Here is a 26,156-nt window from a genome sequence, read left to right as displayed (position 1 = left end):
AACCAATCACAGCAATGGGAAAACAAGACTTCAAATGCCAGACACCAATACATGACAATACGCAGGTTAGTTCATCTCGTCTAGTCATGAATCTCAGCTCCTGAAAGGAACTCGAATTTCAGTTGGAGGCGCGTGGATGGGGTGGCACACAGTAAACCCTACAATGCTGTGCAAGACAGCATGGTATCAACCCAGTGTGCGTTATCCTAAAACCATTGTTCACTTCCTGGACATCTTATTGCTTTTCTTTGGGATAAATTTGGGGGGAGAATTTGTTGCTTCTTTTAAAGAAGCTTTTACAAACTGAAGAGATTGGATCAAAACAAACTTTAGGTAACAAGGTCTCTCCTTCACTGGAATCAAGAAATTCTACTCTGGTAGTGTTAAGTGGTGACATAATTACTGCTAACTGTCAAGTGGTAGAATCACTTTCACAGACTCAATAAAATTAACTCCTAATTGTGCAGGAGAAATAGAGATGACATTTATTAAAAAGATCTGTTACATGATACATGTTCTTTGCTCTTTTCTAGAAACTGTGCTTCAGAATCATGCATCATACTCTTGGAAACAAACTCGGACCACAATTATCACTTGAAATCATGTTTAGGAAACTGAATGATGTTCAAATGCAACTTGTGAATACAATGCAGTAAAACAAGGAGTATGAAGTCTCAAAGAAATCTGTTGCTAACCAGCAACTGAGGGGGAATAAAAACGTGTCTTATTTAAATAGCCCAATATAAAGTTCCTTATTTGACTAAATTCTCTATCTCCTTAACAGAAAACACATTTCAATTTGTTTTCGACTTAAGATGTTTTAAAATGATTGCACACACTAAAAATCAACAGAATTAGACACAAAAAGTTGCTTTTCTGATGATTGAAGCATTGCAGGAAAATTACTCTCTCAGGAATAAAAAATAATAATATTAAAAAACAACAAAAAAAGTATTATCATCCTGGCAAAACATGTATTCTGCAAACTGAAAAGGCACAGGACTCCTAATTTTGCCCAGTTGCTCTACAAGTTTCCCTCAGCCTTTGTGGTTATAATTAAGAAGTTATCTTTCCCCATTTTTTCCATCACAAAAAGGTGCTCCAATATCTGTGCAAATTTTAACGTAAGCCCTCTTGAAATCATTTGTTTCCATAATACTGAACTAATTAAATGGGGAAAAAACCAAACCAAAACAAACTACCTTCAAGCAGACAAAAAACTGCTTCCAAGGGGACAAAAAAAAATAATTAATGTATGAACTATGAATATGGGAATCCCTTGCCCTCTGAAAGGAATGGTTTCTTTGGAACCTCATGAAATGGTCTGTTCAGTTACATTGTTAAAACCATGATTAAAAATTCAAGTACAATAATAAAATTAAGCAAACTACATTCTTACAGCAAGCTGCTACAATAAAATGAAATTAAAACATGCTTTTTGATTTTAAAAAAGGAACACTTGATGTAGCAATAAGAGCACAGTTTGGTGTGTTCATATTTGACTGGCTTTCTGAAAACCTCATAGGTGTTTATATTTGAAGACAACACTTCTTATCTGAAAAGCATACCATACAATTAGCTTGCAAGAGACTGTGCACGTTCAGAAAGCATCTAACATCCTTCAGAACAGGCTAAGCTTAAGTTACCTTTTAAGTTCTGCTATCTCTTCAAAATAAATAAAAAGGCTATGCATTTCTAGTATATGTATGAGGGTGAAAGAAAAGAGAAACATAAATCACTAAGATGCACGAAAACAAAGTGTTGTAAAAGTAAGCTGGGTTCCAGGAGTATAAACAGGAATCAACAGCTAAAGGGATTTCCCCCCTCCCCTTTTATTGGCTGTGCAGTGTCACGGGAACTTTTCTGAAGTCCATTACTTAAGACTTATTGGTAACCGATATGGAAAAGATGAGGGAAGGAACTAGTTGGTACATTACTGATTTCATTGCAATTGTACATAAACGTGTCAACAGTGGTAAAAAATTTGAAGTAAAATACCTGCTTTGTTCAGAGGAAAGCAAACACCAATTGGTTTGAAGCCCCAAGTCAAAAATGCACTCTAAATGATGATTCCATTACTTAAGAAGACACATCAATTAACTTTTTTTATAAAGCTTATACATGTAGATGACTTACTAACAAGCATATGGCTCGAGACACAGCCTGCAGGCAGTTTTAGTCTGTATCAAGGAGCACAGGTATGCAAAACCACAGAAAAAAAGCCCTCTTTACAATGTGTTCTGAGTTTTCTATGTACTACTGAGAACGCACTTGGAGGCAAGTAAAATCAGAGAACAAAAAAAATCAGAACAGTCGTTATACACTGATAAAATATACTTGTGATGTTAAATAATGTTTAATTCTAAAGCAAAACAAAAAAAAAAGGTCAGAAGTGATGGTTCAGATGTCTGCTTCTGACAGTCCTTCCCAATTTAGTTAAAATTATCTTCATCACATATTTCCAAGCACCCAATGAAAGGCAGCAATTATTTGAAATGGTGAGCCACATGAACATTCCTTCCTCAGTTTCTGCAGTATCATGTCCATTCCTTCTCCTCATTCAAAAGTAACTGTTTCCAACCTTGTTGCATTTCACAAAAAAAAATTAAAAAACCAAACAAAAATCCACCACAAAAATACCCTCTGGAAAAGGCAAGTGAAAAAGTGACTACTCAAGGTTTAGTGCATCCAACTGCTTGATTTGCTGTTACCAAGACAGTCTCAAGATACGCTAACAAAATTTGTGTTCTCAAAGCTGTGCAGCTCTCTTCTTGAATTTACATGCCACTTGGAAACTTTAGAGATGTTAACTGCTGCAAGTAAGTTAAATGGTTACATTTTTTAGTAAAGCAGATCTTTGATTAAGAGTTGCACTCAGGATGTTAGAGTCTTCAGTCATTTTCTATATTAAAATGTAGTCATTCTTGTGGTCTGTTGAATTATTTGTTGCTGTCTGGACTACATACGTAGTAAGCCAGAGAAGGAATGCATCTATTATATCATTACTCACACATTTGATTAAAAAATGTCCCCAAAGCCTTTTTTGTTTTTTAAATTTACCCAAAACATCAACAGAAACTGTATTAATCATTTCAGTTCAGTGATGCTGAGCTACCACCCAACAGCAAGAATATAATGAACAAGTTAAGCAGTCTGACTTGTATGGGAGGGAGCTACAGGTGCTTAGAATTTTAAAAAACACAGCCCTAAATAAAAAGTATCATCACTTACATGAAATTAAAATAATTGGGAAATATAAATGATCATTTTACCATTTTGTAACTGCTAGGAACAACAAACCTGTTTATGGGGAACCGAACTGAAAACAACAAATAGATATAGTAAGTAAAGAACATAGGAGAATTAAAAATATTTTCCTTATACAAGTTATTTAAAATTTAACACCTTAATTCTGACCCTTCTGTACAAAGCCTGCACGCAGTTTAAGTAACATTCTGACCATCCTCACTACCAAAAGGAAGTGTTCAAAGCAAAGATTTGTACACACAATAAGCATTTTCAGATTAATAATCTATCAAAGGGAAGAGTTCCTTCAATCAGTGGAAGAAGTTTTTCTTTTTAAATCTTAAGGGAAGAAGGGGAGAGGGGGAACAAAGCCTTACATGCTAAATACCAGCTGTAGGTACCTGTATGTTTAATTGATAATTAAGGTATTCCTAACACACAAAACCAGCTCCCAGACAATGCTATAGCTGCTACAGTCCATGGCTTGCTCATCTGAAGTAGTGTCTTGTTGCCACATTTTATCTTTGTTCCAATATGTTTGTTTACTGTTTATTTCTGATGTGCAGATACACATTTTGATTGGAGTATACTTCCAAGTCTCAACCTTTCCTGCTTTTGATTATTTTTTTTTCCTTTTACAGGGAGTTTTTTTTGTTTTGTCTTTTAAAACTTCACCATTCAGCATCCCCAATGGCTTTGGAAAATACATAATCTCTTCCGTTAAGATTCATGATGCCATCTTTGAGATGAAATTTCCATTTGTTTTTACTTCTATGAATCTAAAAACAGAGGAAAAAAAAAAGTTGAACTAATATTACTCTGCAACAGAAATGTGTAGTAATGCATAAGTAAATTGTAAGGGCAAGGAAAAAAAACAAAATAACTATCAGACATACATTACCAGATTATTATAAATATCTTGATAATCAATTCTGCATTTAGTTATGAAAAACAAATTATGTATATAGCAGTACTTTCTATTTTCATCTTTTAAAGGAGGGACAGCAACTATCACAAAATCATGCAAGCACAGCAATATTCTAAAATCCAAATCACATAGCACATTTTCAGAGGTTGTTAGAAAGGAAGAAGAGATGTTAGGAAGAAGTTCTTCATAGAGTGATTGGCCACTGGAATGTGCTGCCCAGGGAGGTGGTGGAGTCACCATCACTGGAGGTGTTTAGCAAGAGACTGGATGGGATGCTTGGTGCCATGGTTTAGTTGATTAGATAGCGTTGGATGGTAAGTTGGACGCAATGATCTCAAAGGTCTTTTCCAACCTGGTTAATTCAATTCTATTCTACTCTATCTGATTAAATGTATCAGACGTAATGTGATTAAAACATCTCTAATTACGCCAGCCACAAAGCAAGTGCTGATCTGTTCTCACAAGTAGTAAGTGACAGAACAAGAGGGAACGGCCTTAAGCTGTGACTGGGTAGACTTATAGATTGCACATTAGAAAAAAGTTTTTCAGAGAAAGAGTGGTCAGGGATGGGAATGGACTGCATAGGGAGGTGGTGGAGTCACCAACCCTGGATGTGTTCAGAGGTTGTTTGGATGTGATGCTTGGGGAATATGGTATAGGGGTGAACCTTGACAAGTAGGCTTCTGGGTTGGGCTTGGTGATCCTGAGGGTCTTTTCCAACCTGAATGTTCCTATGATTCTGTGATTCCACTTGAAAGACAGAAATCCCCATTTCAACCTCTGTTAACAGGAAGACTACCATTTTAAACCATCCCTGAAAGGGTCAAACATTAAGTTTTGTTAGTTGTACCTCTTGTCTAAACTCCATTCTGCATGAAAACATAGATAGAGAGCAGGCCTATTCAACTTTCTACTTCTAATACTGCAGTTTGCCTCCAGGTTTCTCTAAGTTAAACTTTGGTTAAAAGGCAAGCAGATTATTTATAAGATTTTTCAGTCTTAAAAAAACTCTATGGTACCAAATGTTGATATAGAATGTACTAAGGTTGATATAGAATGTAACTATTCTTAACATTCTACAAATTTTCCTCAATGCTTAGTCACTGTATGTGATTTACACTCCACCTCTCACTGTAAAGTGTCAAGTGATCAAAAGTAACCTCTCCAGTATTGGGGGGTGATGGTGTCAGGCCAGCCTTCCCTGTTACAATACCAGCCCTTTCAAGGCTTTGTTTAAAAGAAATGTGTAAGATTCAGATGGAAGATCGGTTCAGGTATTTGCAACAACCCAAGAAATACTAGGACAAGAAAATAAATAAAAAGACAACATTCATTCTATTCTTGCTCCCTAGGAGGTCCATATTACAAGAGCCTATGGCATAATGGACTTTCAGGTTATAATGGGCCTTTTCTTGTTGACACAGAATAAGACTAAGCATAAACCAACTTTTACTCATACTCTCTTCAGAAAATATTTCATGCCCATTCCCAAAAAATACTACCTGACTACAGGAAGCAGGTTGACAACTGTGGTGAAGGAGATCAGAGAAGATGCCAAGACAAGAAATAGTTTAGTACTGGAAGACTTCAGTTATCCTGTGCCAGCTGAGTAAACATCAACGTGCAGCACTGAGGCTGTTTTAGGTTTCAGTTAACAATTACAAGTCAGGAATGAGATCCCAGTGTTCCAAGACTTTTCCATGAGTACATCAGCTCTATGTTCTGTGGGGTAAAAACTATGCATGTACTATTGCAGAACCTTGCTACACCACTTAGTAATTGAGGGTTCACCTGTGTTATGAAGAGCTCTTCTCCTCCCTCTGATGACTTCTTTATCATCAAGCAGAGGTATTTTTCAGTGATAAAGGATGCTTTCCACAAGCCTAAATTATAATGATTACTTCTTCCATTCATGGCCACACCAATCACACAGACTTACTCACAATAGTTCACTTATCCCGAGCCCAGAGGACTGACCTTTCAGTAAAGGTCACAAAAAGACATGAAAGAGTTTTACTCACATCCAAGTTTAGTACAAATGTGTCACAGAAACCTTTTCTATAAACAAACGGTAGCTAATTCTTGTGTTACCATTCATATGATAATCTTTATAGCTCTACCTGGACTTAACAATACAAAGATCACATTTAAAAATTATGACTTGGCAAGAACAAAGTACAATCATTAGGTTCTGTTCTGTAGCAATTACCTTATCATACTGGCACACAACAACATTTTCCGTATCGAACAGTTCTTGTCCTTCCTCATCACTCACATCATCTTCACTGTTAAGAGGTTCCTGAAAGAAACACACGCAAAAAGTTACACTGTTCTGTAAGCTCACCACAACCATTCCTGCTTCTTTAATCACAGAATGATTTGGGTTGGGAGGGACCTCCAGAGGTCATCTAGTCTAACTCCCCTGCAGTGAGCAGGGACATCCTCCATTAGATCAGCTGCTCAGAGACCTGTTGAGCCTGACCCTGAATATCTCCAAGAATGAGGCCCCAGCTACCTCCCTGGGCAACCAGCTCCAGTGTTCTACTACCCTCATAGTAAAGAACTTCCTCTGGTGCAATCTATCTTTATAAAAACCCCCCTACCATTATACAGATTTTCAATTTTCTAAAGCATCTAAGCAGCAGAAAGGTGATGTTAGTCACACCCTATCTGCCATTAAAAACAGAAATTCCACAAATGATTCATGTTTGATGTACCACAAACAGAAACAGTTTTTATACATCAAGGTTTTAACAGGAGGGGAAACAGATGCTGTAAGATGATCTTGCATAGACATACAAAAAAATAACTTCTCCAGACCCTTAAAAATTACTTTTTTTTAACTCTCTTGGCTAACACACTGTTCCAGCATATTTTTTTTGTTCCTTTTTTTTTTTTTATTTCATCTAAATAAATATCTTAGAAGCTAAACCAATCCTGAATAGAATAAATGCAAAACAACTTTTCTGTAGTTTTTTGTAGCTTGCCTCAGTGAACTGAACAAATGCTGTCCTTTTTGTCAATCTTCCTAACACCTTGCTTTGGTAAGCACTCAGTCCCAAGTCAAGTTCACTATTTCTCTTTGCTTATGAAGGTTTTGTAGCTTCATGGCTGGCCTCTCCATAACATCATTAATTTTATTGCTGAAGTTTTTAACTAATCATTTTTGCTGTGTCCTCTGCTTTCCACAGCTGCATTTCAAGATGCTTTACTAATACACAATTTCTGTAAGTTCAGTATAGGAAACAAGGAACCTGAAGCACAATTTTTAGTCTCAAAATTATCAGAATATATCATTATTGAAGCATATTAATTTTCTTTCAAATATTGCGGGGAAAAAAAACCACAACATGCTTCAGTCATCTGAAATGATGTTCATTTTACCTCTTCAACTTGGCCATCTTCACCCCCATCTTTTTCTTTGTCTTCCTCTTCGTCATCATCATAGTCTTCCTCCTCATCTTCCTCTTCTTCAGATGATGTATCTCCTGCTCCATCAACTTGGAGAACGAGGGGTGCTTGTGGTTGTGCCTGCTGTTGTGGTTGCTGCTGACCAGCTGCAGGAATCTGTGCTTGTGCTGGTGTAGGGGCAGCCACTGTTGTAGGTATGACTTGCGTTTTATTTCCTGTAAACAGGATCTGCTGAGGCTGAATAATCACTCCTGTCTGCTGGGAAATCCCTCCAGGGATAGGAGCCAAAACCTAATGGAATACCATTGCAAGTACTGTGGCTGCTAACACAATAAGCTACCACATCACTTACAGAAAACAATTAAAACGTATCAACCTGACTTGCACTAATTAGAGAAGCAAGACTTACAAATGTTCCACCAATACCAGCTACACAATTTAATCTTCAATAAAACATTGAGGAGCGAGAGAAGGTGTTTATTCTCTGCATTTTGCATAGCTGAATCTAAGAAAAACTACTCTTTCCATTCCAAAGTGCCAGCACTATTGCCACATCTGAGTTTCAAGCACAGCAGAGGAATGTTTAAATTCAAGTAAAAAGATTATTCTTAAGCCTTCTCTACAAAACACTTAACTTTAAAACTCTCTACAAATGGTAACTCATGCTTAAACCGCAGAACTATGACCAAATGCTACATTCAATGCCTACAGAGTCTGGACACACAGTTGATCCTGCAGCTGAACAAAAACCCTTGTTAAACTGCATTCACTACTTAAGTAACCAAGGAGGGTAGGTGTGTTTGGCTTAGGTATTTTCTTCTGTAAGTTATGTCACATAGAAACATTTTAACCAATAAAGACACTGTTAAAAGCACAAATGCTAGGATTATGCACATAAATGTCATCAGAGGACACATGGAAGAAATCTTTAACTGCAGTCAGTCAGAATTTGGAAAGAATCAAAATTACATTCAAAACATTTTAAAATTTTCAGTCTTAAACCCCCACACTTCTTAAGTATTTTTTCCTCTGTGTTCTTTTCCAATTGGCTCAAAAAATTATAAGCCTCTTCAGAAATTACTATGATCTTGGCTTTTTTGTTTGTTTGTTTTCCCAACTTTTTCTTTACCTGCTGTATAACAGGTGCTTGTACTCCACCAGGCTGCATTTGTGGTATGACCTGCTGCTGTAGAACAACTGGCTGCTGCGGTTGAATGATATACTGAGCGCCATTTGCAGTTCTAACTACTTGGAGGATCTGGCCTGTAATAAAATAAATACCAAGTTAGCCAAATGTAGAAATTCACTTTTCAAATTACCTTAGTTTAGAAACTTTTTTTCCTGGAAGAACACGAGTGACTACTGAAGAAGGGTGTTTATGTTTCACTTTCACCACCAAAAAGACACCATGCTAGAGCAGCTGCATCAGAAAAAACTAACAGGGATGTTTACCATCTAAATACAGTTGTTAGGCACACAACCCTAAACCAAATTCACATAAGCAAGCCAAAGTCCAATCCTTTAACACAGCAGTATTTTAAACATCAGCTCCTAGTTATGAACATATCTTATGTTTCAATAGATAGATTTTACAGACAGAAAGCTAAATGAACATCTACCAAAATAAGGTATTTGACATTGGAAAGATTCTATTTTTTTCTAACAGCTACAGATTCAAATTTTATTTCAATGCTATATCCACTAAACATTCAAATGTCTACAGCAGGCAAGTTAAGTTCCAGGTGATTCTGAACAGACCAGATGAGTTAATCTGGCAAACCCAGCAACTGATTCTAGAAAGTGAGTGTTCTCAGATCTTCTGTTACTCTTCAGGTGGCACAGACCTAGAATCAAGGTTATAAAATCAACATAATACAAAAGTACACGAAGCATCAGGTACGCTGTTCGTAAAAGCAAGATTTAATTACGCTCTCACACACAGCATGGCAGTATTATTTGAAAATGACAAATCTAAAACAAAATTAACATTACCAGGAAAATTAAAAATTCCACCACATGTGCTCAAGCGGTAGGAGAAACCTTAAAATCCTTCTCATTCTGAAGTCACAGATTAAGTGATTGTGCTCTTTTATAGCCAGTCTATTATCTGTGCTCAGAACACACATTACTGAGTTCAGAAATAGGCAAGAAAAACACCCATCTTCTTGCTTCATGTGCTTCTCTAGAAGGTTAGAAAAACTTGCAAGCAATCTAACCTGTGACACCATTGTTAGGTCAGAACCACAAGGTTTGTTAAGACTAGTAAAGAGATTGCCCTACCTTGTAAGGCAGAATTCTGAAGTTCTGCTGTTTAACAACGCAGAAACCAAACTCCAGAATTTCTCCCCCCCAAGCACTCTCCACACACTGTTTGACCTCAATGCTAAGACACTTACCTGAATTTGTAAGTATCTGCTGAACAGGAGTAACTCCAGCAGGGAGAGCCAACGTAGCTGCAGTGGCTGCAGCACTCTGAGATACAAGAAAAACTTTTTAACCAGACATTATTGACAGTGTTTCATCTCAGAACATACTGCCTGAAAATATGTAACTTCTCATTGTCATTTACAATGTTTGCACACACGTTTCTGCAGCTACTGGAAATGCAGGCATTAATCAACTGTTTAAAGATCATTTAGATGTGGTGCTTGGGGATTTGGTATAGGGGTGAACTTTGTAGAGCAGGGTCAATGGTTGGACTTGATCCCAGGACCTGAATGATTCTATGATTCCATACAATCCATCTACATGTTTGACACTGGCAGAGCTTTATAAGCATTGGCTTACTCAGTTTTGCAATACTCATCAACAAGGTCTAACTCAGCAAGAACTTCAACTGCTGGACCTGGGAAGTAACAAACTGCATTGAACTGTAAGAAAAAGGTAGATGTCAATGGGCTCTTGGCCTTTGGGTAAATCTTGCTATCTGAGTAATGAAGTTCAGGCTCTTTTCTACAGTAGTCAGAAGCAAAGGCTAAGCAAGCTGCTGGAGCTTTGACTGATCATGAAATTTGTTTCATGTGATTTCTACCATAGAAGTGGTAAGAATGTAACAAATCCTGGATTTAATGCATGTATTTAACTTGTATTACATAGATACATAACTTGTATTAGCTGTTGTTCTCATCACTTGGCAAGCTTTTTTTTTTTTTTGCCTTTTTTAAGCAAGCCAGTGCATTTAAAAGCAAACTAAGCTATCCAAAAATAATCTCTTGGGATAAAAGCTGCGAGAAAAGGCTAAATGACCAAACTCAGTTTTAAATGCCATTACAAAAATAGTGAATCACATTAATGTGACCAGAACAGATCAGCATTAATTGCTATATAATGTCTCTTCTGGTACATTCAAGTTTCAGAGTAGTTAATGTTTTTCCCTCCATCTAGCAAATACAGCACGTTTGCATCAGTTAATAGTGTTGTGATGTTATATGATGAGCACATCAACATACAGCTTCATACCAGCAGTACTCTTTCTGCTTAAAAAGTTTGGGTTAAACACATTTAATGGAGAGGATCAAGGCAAGTCCTGCATTTGTTATCAAAACTGAAGTCCTGAATTTCTGTTCATAAATCGTCAACACAGCACCACAACTCCAAGATGGCAGACAGCTTTACCAGTGTCCTCTCAACTACTTTTAAGCATCTGATGATTAACACTAGAACTGTGTTTACTATTTAATCTAAGCAACCTCCACAATGACAGTGATGCACGTATAAACTTCTGCTTTTCTTACCATGCCTGATGCATTCATGTGCGGTATCAGCTTGGAATCTGGCACAATAACCTGCTGCTGAGGTGCTAGAATCAAAAAAAAAATGCCATTTCATGAAAACCATGCAGCCTGCTCAAAATAGCATACAGGACAGAATAACTTCGAAAAAGCATCACCTAAACATCAACTGACCTTTTTAGCAAGCTACTGAGCAGTCTTTATTCTTTCTAAGTTCTACTCTCAAAACAACATACAACAGCAGCTCTGAGAGGCAGTATGGCATTTTTGGCTTTACATATCTTGTTTCAAGGGCTTCAGTTACCTATTCTGATCCCATGTAAAGCAAGATTTTTAACATCTTTCTGAAAGTAAAGGTATTGATAAAATGTTGACACATTTGATGTTCTGTATCCGAACTCTCTGATATCAAGTGACAGTGGTTAACTCAAAGCAGACTTAGGCAAAGATTCTTGCAAGATGAGTATGCTAACAGGATGAAGCAGTTGGCCTGAGTTCAGTCTAGTTAGTATAACTGTTAGCATGTGGTCATGATCTTTACTTTCTAACACAGGCAGCATGAGTAGATGAAGTATGATCAACCACTTGTCCCAAACAAAACAATAGTTTTGCTGTGCTAAAAGGAGCAACAATGCATCAGTTTCAGTGTATTACTATACACAGGATATTATTCTACTGTAAGACACAAGAGGGAAGACATGGAATTCATATTGGCAGAGGGAAACCCAGTCAGCAGTGTTACAGCTGTTCAGCTAAGAAGCCACTACAGGCTTTGGTGAGTAGACTTTTCAGGCTCTGCTGACAGTCACTTAAGCTGAGACACCCAGATCATTTGAAGCCGCTTGTATTTAGGGGTCATAATCTCAAACTGAATTTTATCACAATGGTTGAAATTGATTTATGCTCAGCCAAAATACCAAGTAATATAGGAAAAAAACAACAACAAACCAAAACACCCAACAGTTATCCCTCAGACAAACATCCTACTCCAGATTTAGAACAGGCTAAGGACTTGGTCTAACTTGAGGTTTTTTGACAGAGGTAATAGACAGCATGTCTCACCTTGCTGAGATGCTGGGATAAGGACCTGTTGTGGCTGAGACTGTTGCTGCACAGTCTGCTGTGGCTGAGGTTGTGTGTGATGGTGGTGGTGATGATGCTGCTGCTGTTGCTGCTGCTGCTGCTGTTGCACCTGCAACAAAAGCTGCTGCTCTTCTGAATGGAAACCATCTACAGCCTTGGACTGCATCAGCTTGTTCTCCCACAGCTAGTTTGGAAAAGGAAAAAGAAATCTGTGTATAAATTTCACTCAGTACTCCAAAATTGAGTTTGTTTTTACTGATCATCTTGTATGGTGTACTTCACCCAAAAAACCCTTAGGAAAACACAGACTGAACACCCCTTTAACAACACTTTAAAAATACTGAGAGTGTGAAATGTCCTGGTTTCTGAAGAAGTCCTCATGCATGAGTTGAGATAAGCAGGCACCCACTTTTCCTGCTTCCTTTCAGGTTACTTTTTCCTTTTGTTTGTTTGGTTTGGTTTTCCCTGCCTTTCTTCCTTCCTTTTGAAGGGCTTCTTTTGTTACAGAAGAATTTGAATAAAGCCATAGGAGACCCATTACAGCTCAGGTCAACAACCCACCTTTCTTTTGGAATCTTGGTAACAGTTCAAGCCCACTGTACATAAAGCAGTTCTGAATTCAAGGACTTCAAGAAAAAGGCAATGCACACAGTGCAACTTTGCATTGGTGCAAAAATCAATCCCTTTGCAAACCACATATGATACATGCAAAAATCTGACAATTCATCTGGTGATGGAACTTCTTTTCTTCAGAGAGACAAAAATGAGGTAGAGAAAGCATTTTATTTTTCTGCAGAAAAAACCTTACGAACTATCTGCTTCTAAAATAACTGTCTTGTTTTTAAAGACAGTTTCAGTGACCAAAATAACACTATGAATTTGGATGCCTGCTCTTAGTTTATGTCAAGATTGACATGCCATATTAGAGAAAGTAAAGAATGTGAGCAGATCTCTCCATACAGCAAATGCACTTGACATTATATGGGTCTACAGAAACACAGATTAATACAATGCTTGGCTAACTAAAACATTTAGCATTTTTCCTGTGTACAACGGTAAGCAGATGAAAAAACCCAGCTGCTGTATTGGTCTACTAAACCCAAAACTTTTCAGTCGCAACTTACTGTTTTGAGTTCCAGAAGAACTTGTTCATCCACTCCTTCATCCAGAAAAACTTCTCTGACATCATTGATGACATCTTCAATTACAGACCTGTACAATTTAGGCTGTAAAAATAAAACAAAACAAAAACAAACTAGTCAGCCTTTTTTTGAAAGAAATTTATCATTTTAACCTAATAGTTCCTCCCAAAAAAACCCTCTGAAAAGTGCATTACAGAACACACTGCGTATTTCCAAGTGACTAAAACATCCAGGGAGGTATAAACCAGCAAGGACAGCTCAAATGAGGTGAAAAGGGGCGTGTTTGCTATCTTTTGTGACCTAACTATGGTACAAGAGTTTTGAAGCCATGAGGAGTGAGCCAGGACTGTTGAAAAATGATGGAGGGTGGCTTGGCAAGATAGTGACTGGCTGCCAGCTGGATGTGGCACCATTCACCACCACCCTCTGGGCTCGGCCCTCCAGCCAGTTCCTAACCCAGCACAGAGTGTTGCTGTCCAAGCCTCAGGCTGACAGCTTGGTCAGGAGTTTGCTACGGGGGAGGGTATCAAAGGCCTTGCTGAGGTCCAGGTAGACTACATCCACAGCCTTCCCCACATCCACCAGGCGGGTCACCTGATCATAGAAAGAGATCAGGTTGGTCAGGCAGGACCTGCCCTTCCTAAATCCATGCTGGCTGGGCCTGATACCTCGGCATCTCTCTTGTATTAAGGTGCACAAAACTGAACACAGTTCACAGTGGTGTGGCCTCACCAGAGCCGAGTACAACAGGACAATCACCTCCCTGCTCCTGCTGGACACAGCATTTCTAATACAAGCCAAGATGCCATTGGCTTTCTCAGCCACCTGGTCACATTGCTTGCTCATATTCAGCTGCTTGTCAATTAGAACCCTCAGGTCCCTTTCTGCCAGACAGCTTTCCAGCCACACAGCTTTCCCAAGCCTGTAGCATGGCTTGCGGTTGCTGTGACCCAAGTGCAAGACCCGGCATTTGGCCTTGTTGAAGCTCATCCTGTTAACACAGGCCCATTGATCCAATCTATCAAAGTTCCTCTGTAAAGCATCCCTACCCTCATGCACTACCACCTAACTTGGTGTCATCTGTGAACTTACTGATGACACACTCTAGTCTTCATCAAGGTTATCAAAGAAGTGCTCCCAACACTGAACCCTAAGGAACACCACTTGTGACTGGCCGCCAGCTGAATTTAACTCCACCGACCACCACTCTTTGGGCCTGTTTGCCCAGCCAGTGCTTTATCCAGCAGAGTGTGTGCTCACCCAAGCCACAAGCAGTTTGTCCACAAGAATTCTGTGGGAAACCGCATCAAAGGCTTTTCAAAAGTCTAGGTAGACAATATCCACAGCCTTTCCCTCATCCAATAGTCCAGTCATCTTGTGACAGAAGGACATCAGGTTGGTCAGGCAGGACCTGCCCTTCATAAACCCATGCTGACTGGGCTTGATCCCCTGGTTGTTCTCTCTGTGGCATGTAATAGCTCTTGAGATGACCTGCTCTATGACCTTCCTTGGTACTGAGGTCTGACTGACAGGTCTACAGTTTACTGGATCCTTCCTTTCTTCCTTTTGTGTAGGTAGGTGTTACATTTGCTACCCTCTAGTCCATTGGGACCTCCCCAGTCAGCCAGGACTTCAGGCAAATAATGGAAAGTGGCTTGGAAACCAATGTTCATGTCAAAGAAAGTTAGAAGTCTGGAAGTAGAAAAGAAGCCTGTTAGTTCGTGATAGATTAACAAGCATCAAATATGGTTCAGAATGATCTCAAGCTGAAAAATTATGAGGGCTCAAAAAATTCACTGTAAGCATTCCGGTAAATCCCTGTTCTTCCTTACACATGTTTACAGAAACTACTGGAGACAGGATATTAGGCTAGACAGACATCTGCCTTCAATTAGTACTTCTGGTTTTACATTAGAAAATTTTGAGGGGGAAATACTACAAACCCACTGTTATTCTATTATGTTGATTTCATGCCTAAACTGTCAATTGACTTCAGGTGGGAAAAAAGTGGTGTGTCTCCATGAAAAGCCATCGGGACACAGTCCTGGGCAACTGGCTCTGGGTGGCCCTGCTCGTGCAGGCGAGTTGCAAAACAACCTTCAGAAGATCCTTTCAATGTCAACCATTTTGTGAATTTTAAAATGCAGGTACAATTTAAAAAAGATAATGTAAATACTTAGCTTAATGAGTCAAAGCACAAGATTTAATTCACAGGATGGCAGGGTAATTGTACTGCTCTACCTTTTAAACAGTAAAGCTTGGACCTCTCTACATGTGAACCTCAATACTATTTTGGTTGGATTTAATTATCTGTGCTATCTAATTGCAAGGCAGCACGATGAGCTCCAAATTAGGACTGATCAGGATGTAGACTGTGAAGCCTATACACTTCATTGACTGGGTCTGTTCCTTGGGATGGAGTTAGACCATTTCTAAACCTTCTGTAATCTTCCTCTACCCCATTCCATAATATCCTTAGACAATAAATCCTAAATGCCACACACATCAGATATGTTGTATATCTACAAAACAATCGTTCTGGACTCATGCAGTGGGTTTTTGGCACATCAGGAGGGCTGTGTCTTCAATACACACACAGAAAACCTGGATCAAGCACACACAGTCAGTGCAGGAATGGTGGAACTATATAAATTTACTACACATGCTTGAAACATTTATTATATGCATAAGCAGTTGCTTAATGTTAAATCTGTTACAGATATGCTAAAGATTATATTGCACACATTACAGAATTGTTATGCCTATGTTAGGGAATAGAAAAGGGGGAACAGCAGCACATGATTTACTAGAGCAGAATTTTAAAAACCAACCACAAAAGGAAATTGAGTACCTTTGCTTTTAAATGTAAAAAAAAACAAACCCCAAACAACAAAACACAAACAAACAGAACCCCAAATCAAAACAAACAAAAAAACCTGTAACAACGACCAAAACCCCCACCAAAAACCTGAACACCAACAAAAACAAACCAAACAACAACAACAAAAATTAATTGATATTACAAAGAATCTATTTGGAAGCCTGGGACTAACAACTAAGCAGTTTGATGATTGCTTAGTACATTGTTCCCAGTGTTCAAAACAAACTTCACACTGGGGCATACTCAAGCAATTTTTCTTACAGAAACCCCCAAACAACAAAAAGGGAAAGAAATAAGAAGAAAATAAAAGCAAAAAAGTGCCAACAAAACCCAGCAAACCATTCTGTATTATTGACTACTACATGTCAATATTATGGCAAATGACATGCTATCAGTACCCTTGGGTATTTTGGGTTGGTGTTTTTTTACATTTTACTTTTCACATTTAAAACAAGCTGCTGCAAATAAGGTAGCTGAAATGTTACAATTAATCTTTTTATTGTCTCTCTCTCAAAAAAAAAATAATTTCTGGCCTCATGTAATGAGGTACATTTGCCATCCTTGAAAACTACGTTTACAGCACCTACATCCAAACCTCTCCAAAAGGCTACTTGCAGATTTGTTCTTTGAAAACAACACTGCATGCTCATGTATCCAAACATTAATTGTGGTTATAGAAACATTTGAAACAGACTTTCAAAGCCAGGCTACTCCTGAGCACTAATTTTAAATCCTCATAATGACTAAGAAATACCAAGCATCAGTAATAGGATTATTTTTCCACTTAGATACAATTCACAGCAGATGGTAAAAGATGTTCTACTTAATACCATTAAGTCCTATTATTTCTATAATTAAGCAAATTGTATAAAGCTTATACAATTCAACTAGCACATAATGTGTATTGTTCCTTCCTGTATTTAGAAGCATGTTTCTGAAAGCCAAAACCACATTCTGCAAAGAAATGTGCTTAACATCAAGCATGTCAGTCATTTTACTTAATCAAGAGAACTACCTGTATGTCTCAAGTTACAATCAAAATTACTGCAGGATAGAAACTTGAGGGTTTTGCCTTAAATCCTCCTCTTAGATCATCTACTAGGCCCATTTTTCTAATAAAGCAGATTTTACACAAACTGTCTCTAATAATGTCCCTCAGTAGTTGCTGTATCCTGTCTCCACAGTCATTTTTGTAAGGTCTATTCACAAAGCCTCTTCAGTCTATAAAGCCCTAGGGAAAAAACCCCAACATTTAGATGCAACTGGCCCTACAGCTGAACAGTCTGCTTGGGAATGTTTCCTTTTTTCCTCTGTGCAGCAAGGGGAAAAAACAAATTCATTTTCACAAGGATCTGATTTTTGATTTATCAAGAGAGCAGAAAGGCAAGTTAAAAGCACAGATATTCACTCTGCCATTTGACATACTGTCCTGCGCAACTGCCAATGGCAGAAGTAAGCAGGAAGCCCCCTCTCAAAGACAACAGCACCACAGCCTAGAGCAATGCAGCTTAACAAACCCACAAGCACACTGTAGGTGTATACATCTCTCTGCATAAGCCAGATGTAAAAAGATAGCCCACAAGTTTTGGACACTGTTCTAATCACATTGTATCTTAATGCATGACACACTCATGGCTGTAGGATTAGAAAGAACAAAGTGTCTGCACATTTACAATGAAACAGTGTGTCTGATCTTACCTACAGTCAGAAAAAATCTTGTCCAGTTGAAAATATTCTCTTGTGTACACTGATATTGCACATTCAGCCCAAGTGGATGCAATGCCTTCCACAGAGCAGGCAGCAACACCCTGAAGAGCCATCCAGAACGGAATTCCTAAGAATATCACAGAATGCTCTTTGCCTACCTCAACTAAGGCAAATCCAGTAAAATTACAAAACAGCCTTAAGCCTTGGTCTTTAATAGGAAGCATGCTGTTATTGTTTTAGATATACACTCAGTGTTGGCTTTAAGCATTATTTATATGATGCTCATGCTGTTCATACAAACCATCTAAGGCTAGAATTGAATGACAAAGTTATTTTCCTACACCATTTACTCAAAAAAATAAACATGAGAATACTATTACTGACCAGGTCTAAAGATGGGATAGCAGGTGAGTTAAACTTTCCAATAAATTTCTGCATTCAGAGAAAGCAATGAGAACAAAATGGCAATTTTAAAGATTGCTGTTAAAATAACCGTGCTTTCATCTGGTTTATATTAAAGTGCCTCACTCATAAGGAGTACATTGCTGTAAACTTCAATGCTTTTAAGAGCAAAACACTCAAATCACTCTTCAATAAACACTATTCCAAACACTTACTATAAAGACAATAATTAAAATTCCTGATTTATTAGATACAACCACAAACACAGAGAAGATTTGGAATCTAGTACTTCCCCTGCGGGAACATAAGGAAACATTTACAATTTCACTTTCTCTGTACATCTTGTAAAGAAACTCAACTGCTACACACGTGCACACACTCTAAATCTGAGGAGCAACCAGGATGCTATTTTAAGAAATGCCCCATGCCTTTGAGGGATTACACTTCCTACATTCCTTCAGTTTCAAGGGTACAAAAACTGCATCTCTCTGTTGCTTCTGCAGTCATCCCCAAAATGTCACTAAGCTGTCTCCTATCTGTGGAGTTACAGCTGGAAGCTGGCTATATGACAGCTAGAGTAAAGGTAACTAGTTTCAGTCACAGTTACATCAAAGATGTGCATAAAAAGAAGTAACACATATAATCTACATTGTATGCATTAGAACTTGAGCTTTTTTAATGTTTTGGTGGACTTTTGCAATAGATTACCTTTGTCACCTACAAAATCTTATGCTGCATATAACTGTTAACATCTTTCATTTTTCCTTTATTAGGAAGAACAGATTTCTAGCAATTCAGATTTGAACACATGCTGACACAATGCTGTTGTACACATTAGGCTCAAAGTCTAAAGTTATCATCTGGTTGCAGTATTTCAAAATGTTCCTATTCATGTTGAGTAACCCTAGGGCAAGCACCACAATCCTTGCTATTGAGTGAGACTTTAATTTGACAAAGCTGACCATGTATTATTGCAAAGTTTTACTACTTAACCAAAAATTAGCCTATAGCATACTTCTTTAAAGCAAGCTCATTTTAAGATGGCTTTTGCTATTCCAAATGTAATGTTCAAACCCAGACACCTTCCAAGAGAACTTTACAGAAGTTTGGCCAGTACAGAAATACAATTGAGAGAAAGTAAGGGTTAGTAAACTGTTGAATAAAAGATATCTGCAAGTACTCTAGAGATTTATGTATGTATCGTGCTATTTGGTACTAACCTGGTTAAAAAAAAATTAGGCAAAGCCTCTAATTTACTATACAGAAACAGCTCCTATTCGTGCAATCAGAAAATAAAGCCACAAGTTTATAACCAGAGAACTAACAGATTCTGATCACACACATTCCATAGGCACACATTATGGAGTGACTGCCCAGCATGTAACAGATGATGACTTTCCTAAAATTTTCTATTTCTAATACAAAACATGACAAAATATCAAAGCCATGTTACTCTGCATGACCTTCACTTACAGACAAATCTGTAAAATTTCAAGTTTGGAAAGGAAAACTGGGATGCTTCGCATTTTTTTCCTGTAGTGTTCTGTAGAATGCAAAATATTGGAATTCCACCAAATATTAGTGAGAAGTCTAAAACCTTTGTTCTGCCTGTACCTTTTACTGCAGTAAAATAATTTTACACTTCAGCCACCAGAAACACACAAAAACATCACTGAATACTACCTGTGGCCCATGACCCATAGATAAAACTTTAACATTACTTCTAGGGCAACATCTGTAGTCAGATCATGGCAAAGTGCCATAAAGTAAGCACCACATCACTCCTTGATTGATGTACTGAGTAAGAACCATTTAAACTCTTATTTTCCCTATCCAGCAGAAAAGCTACATCAAAGAGCTTACAGATGCACGGAACCGTGTGCTAGCTGCAGCTAGGCATAAAAGAGAGAAAAAAAAATGAAACCGTTTGAAATGCAGAAGAGGATAAAAACTGTTTGTGCAATAGGTAAATGCAAGGGAAAATCCAATTGCATCGGCTAGGAGACACCCCCACCGGCAGAAAAGTACCACCGCTCCGCAGGCCGGTGGCGGCGGGGACAAGCAGCGCGAACGGAAAGGGAACCAAACAAAAAAGGAACCGGACGAAAGCGCGGTCAGGATCCGAGAGAAAAGCCGCCGGTCTCCCAGCCTCCGCCGCGGACGCATGCACCTCCCAGCCCGCGCTCCGCGGCTCGCTCCCTATTTAAAGGCTGATGTGGTGTTTAAATGGAGAGGCGGTGACGTGGGGCTGGAAAGCACCTTCCCATCCTAGCAGAGTCTATATTAGAGAGCGGCAATAGCTCTATATAAACAGGGCAGCCACAGGGAGGAGGAACACAAGGAGCAGGGAGGCAGAAAGGCAGAGGGAAGCCATGATGGATCTCAGAGCCACAAACAAGGGGGCCGAGCCCGCCGCCGGGACGCCGGGTTTGTCTCCTCCAGCGCTTCGGGGCGGGGGTCGCGGCCGGGGGGCGCGCAAGGGGGAAAGGAGCTGAGAGGAGATCGGCGGCCGGGGGGAGCTCGATGGCTGCGCAGGTTTGTGTGACTGCTTGTTGCAAACCTCCGTGAGTACAACTGCAGCAGCGAGCCACCCGCCAAGGTGCAGAAAGCACGAGAAGGGAACGGGGGTAAAGGGATGGTTTGTCTTTTTTCTCTATTTTTTGTGGGGGTTTGAGGTTTTTTTTTCTTTTTTTTTTTTTTTTTCGTTTTCTCCCTTTGTTTTTAAAATAAACACTGCCTTGCTATCCGGAGAGAAGTTGAGGGCTTTCGCCTGGCGTAGCCGATGTGGCTGGGCAGGGATAAGTGCTTTTCAACCATCGTCTCCTTCTTATAAAGCAACGTAAAATGGCTTCACCGGAGCCCGGCCGGGCTTCGCCACCACCGACACCACAAAACCAAAACTCGGGCGCCGCTTCCCCTCGCCCCGGGACGGCGGCGGGGCAGGCGGCAGTGCCCGTACTCCCCCTTAGCTCGCTCCGGCTCTCGCCCCTTCCCCGGGCGGCAGCACCCCCTCCCCGCCAGCCCTCCCCTTCCCACCGGACACCTCGCCCGCCGGCGGCGGCGCGGCCCCAGCCACCCCGCGGAGCTCCTCTGGCCGCCGCCCCGCGCCCCCTCTCCCACCGCCCTGCTCCCCCGCCGCCCCCGGCTCCGCTCTCTTCCCGCCGCCGAGGCGGTCGGCGCCGGGCGCCGCAAGTTGGCTCCCCGCCGTGGGGGTGAGGCTGCCCTGCGCCCCGCGCCTCTCCTTCCCGCCAGGGGGAGGGGGCCGGGACCGCTCAAGGCGGGCGGCGGGAGGGAAAGGGAGTGCGGGGGAGGGGGCGGCGGGCCCCGCCGGCCCCCTCCGCCCGCGCTGCCCCCGGGGCCCCCCTCGCCCCCCGACCCGGTCCTTACCACGGGGTTTGTGTTAGTCGAGCTCGCCATGTCCCGAGCCCCCCGGGACGCCCCCAACCACGGGGGGGAAGAGAGGGGGGGGGGGAAGTCGCCCCTAAAACAATAAACCTGCCCGGCTGCGTCCCCCCAGAGCCCGCGCGTCCCGCCCCGGCTCACGGGCAGCCCCGCGGCCTGGCCCGGCCTCGTTCGCCGGCCCTGGGGCTGCAGCCGCCGCCGCCAGCCGCCCGCTCTGCCCGCTTCGCCCCTTTATATAGCAAGAGCCGAGCAGCTGCGCGAGCGGCCAGGGCGAGAGGGGGACACGGGCGGGGGGAGCTGCGAGGCACCGCGAGAGCTGCGCGCGAGACCTCGCCAGGCCGGATGCTGTCACGTGAAGCACCCGCCCCACCGCCATGACATCTACTGAGGCGGAAGTAGCTGCGCAAGGTCGGGCGACTGACTCCCACACAACCCGGCCTATCGAGGCGGAAGTTTCTGAATATCCCTGAGCGGCGGCGCCTGACGTCACGGCGCCCGCGAGGCGGGTATCTGCGAGGCAGATAGATGTGGGAGGCCTCCTAGGCCCGCCGGCGCCAGGCTGTCCCCGAGCCCGTGTTGGGCGGGATCGGGCAGCTGGACGAGATTGGAACGCGCGATCGCAGGCGGCCGCGGTAGCCGATGCTGTGGAGGCAGCTGGGACCAAACCGGCCGCGTTGCTGGTCACGATCAGCGCCAAACCCGGGAGACGTTAGCGCACCTCAACTCGGCCTCTGGGAGCTGCTTATTCCATGCCAATCGAAAACTCCCATGAGCTTACTTCAGGGGGCAGAAATGGTTCTTCGTGGTCTACAAGAAGGGGGTCTCTTGGGCTCTGCCGAACCCAGTGAACATTAGTACCTTCCTTTCCTTTGGCCTCATGGGCCAAAGGGTCGCTGCTGTAAACCCCAGGCCCCGGAACACGTGTGGGCTATGTGTTACCACCTAGACTGGTAACTGAGTCCAAAGCTGATCAGGAAAATAAATGGAGGTAGCAAAATCTAAGAAATACTGCTGTCTTACATCAGGGTCTCGCTATGGTATACAGATACTCAGCAATATGTGAAACTGCAGCTTTAGAAGTTCCTCACAGAGTTGTTGGCAATAGGATCTCCCAGCTGTGCAAAAAGTTGTCAAGAGTTGTGCCACCTGGCTTAAAGTTTTCCCTGCTTTATTGCCTTCCAATCTTTATCCTTTATTATGGCAAACTTGGAGAAGTACATAATACAGGAAAATCTCAACCATGAGTATTTTTCATCAAAATTAACCACTCCACCTTCACTTAGCGTAACTAAGAAACTGATCATCCCTTGGATCTCTGCTGGTAGGTAAGTCACCTGTTAAGTCCTACTCAAGCATCAGTGAAAAATAACATTGAACTCTGACTCAGCCTATACAAAGCATACCAGGATAAATCTCTTCAAAAAAATACTGTAGTGCAGAGTATGTTTGTTATGTTACCATATCCTGATGTTCTGTCTTTTAACTAGGCCAAGTGAAAAGTCCAGGAACTCCTGACTAGTAAGTTTGGTGGGAAAAGCTTCCTTAGTGGGTGCAGAAGACCTTCCCACCCCATTCCTCTTAAGTACTTAACTTCTACAGTAATGAACACATAATTTCTGGAATGCAGTTTTTGTATAGGGACATAACTGGTTTACAGTGGGCCATCTGATGAAGTCACTGTGCATAGTACTGGACTCCAGAAGAAAAATAGCATCAATTACAAAGTTTCACTGTTCTCAACTGTTAAACTGCACCTTTTCAGGGGAGTTTTCCACATGTGTATCTTGGCCAATGGAACTAAAGACTGCCTGCCCAAAAGCTGTAATCATTCATGGTCTGATGAATAAGCTCTGGGGACTGATTGACTTCCAATGCCTCCGATAAGAAGTAGCAATCCCTTGTAGAGAGTTTATACTTCACTAGGAAGTGAAACTGCTGAACTGGATAGCTACAGTTTCCTTCCCTGGAAACCACCTTGCTGTTTTCCAGAGAGAGTGGCTTGCTGAATAATTAAAGCAAACCCCACCCACCCACATCACCAAGAAAGAAAGGGAAAAAAAAAAAAAACCACCACCACACCAAGAAAAAACACAACCAAAGGTGGGGCTGATAGGAGTAATGGCTCAGTCTGATGTCAGTCTCTTTTCTGTAGTTCAGCAGGCTGTCTTCCCAAAAGGTAAGACCTGTGTGCATAGCCCTATCACAGTTTCTCAGGCATCAATATCAAGTTGCAGTGCAGCACTGCAAACACCCTGAGTATCTCTAAGGAATATTGTGTGCAAGATCAAACCCCAATGAGAAATGCCCCATTGAATCAGACTAATGGCCCATCTAATTCAGCTGCTGCTTGAGGGGAGCAAGTGAGTTAGGCACTTGCTAAAGTCTGTTCACTTTGGTTTTGCCCAGCATCACAGCTACTAGCTGCGTTGATGTGATTCTACTTCATTTTGGATTTTATTAGACTGGAATAATGTCCATATTTATGTTTAAGGCAGTAACAACACTGATAATATGGATAACATCAGTAGGCATAAGCTGCATAACAGCATTAACTGTTCTCCTCAGCAGAGCAAGTGAATTACTGCTGCTTTCTAAGTTAATATAAAAGTTCCAGGATGTGGTGATGCTTTTAGTTCAAATCCTTTGTGGTCCATCAGAAAAATGCATCTTTTAGAGAGACCTTTGCACTTGTGAGTAGGACGTTGGGGGGGTTGGAGGGAAGGAAGAAATAAATTGTCTTTGGTATGATTTTTGGGTGGATTGCATTTCAGTTCTAAAGTTCTAGGCAAGTATTAATGCATTGTTCTTCATAGCACATCTTTCAAGAAAATATTCTGCAAAGGGTGATGTACAAGTATTTGCTAATGAGGGGAGAGATGGAACACACCTGAATCTAGAAACTCAAAGGTGCTAAGTACCTATGACTGCTAGTGAAAGCAACTGGCTTGCAGTTCAGCTGAAAATAAGAACTATAAAAATCTTGGTGCTGTGTCAAAACATATTAGATTTAAGTTATCTTCAGGTTTTATATGTTTGTGTTTTGGGTTTTTGTTTGTTTGTTTGTTCCCCCCCCCCCCCTTTTTTTTTTTTTAAACAGAGGGTGTTTAGTAAATGTGAAAATGGTAACAAAAAATTAGTAATCTGAAGCCACTCTTTTGCCTCCCAAAAGCAGACCGCGAGTGCGCCTTATTTATCTGTGGAGAAAATAGTACTGTGTCATTATCAGTGTACCCTCATTTTTCTTTGAAAACATTTCTGATCATAAAGCAAAGCACAGAGTATGAAGTGTTGCTGACACAGTGGTTTATAACTTCTTAGTTCTTGAAACAATAGAAAACCTTGTTAAGTGTGATCCTGTCAACTGGTTCCCACCAACCACTCCTCACCCCACCACCTCCTGACAAGGTGGTGGATAAGCAAGGAAAACCGAAATAGGTTGTAACTGCATTACAGGAGGTAACATAGATAAAGAATTAGGATTACCTTTTGCACACCTTTCAGATTTGTCATCATGAGTCTTGTCCACATTACCAATCTGCTGTTGTAGTTGTGCTGGCAAAGTCTCCCACTGTGAACATAAAAACAGCACACAGTTTTCACCCAGTGTATTACACTCTTCCCTTAAAAGCAAGCTAAGCCATTGAACACTTTTCAGAATGCTGTGGCAACATAGTATTACTGTCAAGTCAAGAAAGTTAATTTTCTAACCCAATCTCTAAAATGACAGTTTTCCAGAAGAATGGGGAAATACACATTTAACTTTGAATTGCAACAGCATGTGTTAAAAGGATGAAACAGAAACATACACAGAACCAAGTCAATCTGGAAAGTGTTAACAGAGGAAAAAGCTGCTTGAAGTTAGCTTACATATTGTGAATTTCACTCACTCTCACTGCTTCTGCTCACTGTACCAAAGATGAAATACCTCAAATAAAATTTGAGATAATGGGGGTTTGATTTTTTTCCCCAAGTATCCCTACAGAGCTTAAAAAAAAATAGTAGGTGGCCCAAGCTGCAATCCAAAAGTTTGGACAGAGGCAGAAATTAACAACAGATACATCATACTAAAGCTTTCTGGATGCAGCCAGCCCTCAGGAGTCAGAGATGCTGACATATAATGAAGCTAATGTGATATTAATTTTCAGGTATTGCAGAAACATTCTTTAAATAAAAGGTATTGTATGTATTTAGAGAGAGAGAGAGTGCATGTGGAAGAGATTTTC

At 40.7% G+C, this 26,156-nt stretch overlaps 1 protein-coding gene across 1 annotated transcript; it reads right to left on the bottom strand.

Moving 5' to 3' along the window:
- Nucleotides 1–456: 456 nt before the first annotated feature.
- GTF2A1 (general transcription factor IIA subunit 1) lies at nucleotides 457–22,210 on the bottom strand. Its single transcript, XM_054161946.1, has 9 exons — nucleotides 21,919–22,210; nucleotides 13,524–13,625; nucleotides 12,379–12,583; nucleotides 11,320–11,384; nucleotides 9,982–10,057; nucleotides 8,715–8,848; nucleotides 7,559–7,876; nucleotides 6,384–6,473; nucleotides 457–4,025 (listed from the first exon to the last, which is right to left on the bottom strand). Exons 1-9 carry the CDS (start codon nucleotides 21,946–21,948, stop codon nucleotides 3,918–3,920), a joined length of 1,128 nt encoding a protein of 375 aa, XP_054017921.1. The 5' UTR covers nucleotides 21,949–22,210; the 3' UTR covers nucleotides 457–3,917.
- Between the last annotated feature and the right edge of the window lie 3,946 nt (nucleotides 22,211–26,156).

The sequence above is a fragment of the Dryobates pubescens genome, chromosome 5 (genome assembly GCF_014839835.1).
Source record: "Dryobates pubescens isolate bDryPub1 chromosome 5, bDryPub1.pri, whole genome shotgun sequence".
Lineage (NCBI taxonomy): Eukaryota > Metazoa > Chordata > Aves > Piciformes > Picidae > Dryobates > Dryobates pubescens.
The sequence above is the reverse complement of the archived record's forward strand: the minus strand, read 5'-3'. Positions and strand labels throughout refer to the sequence as shown.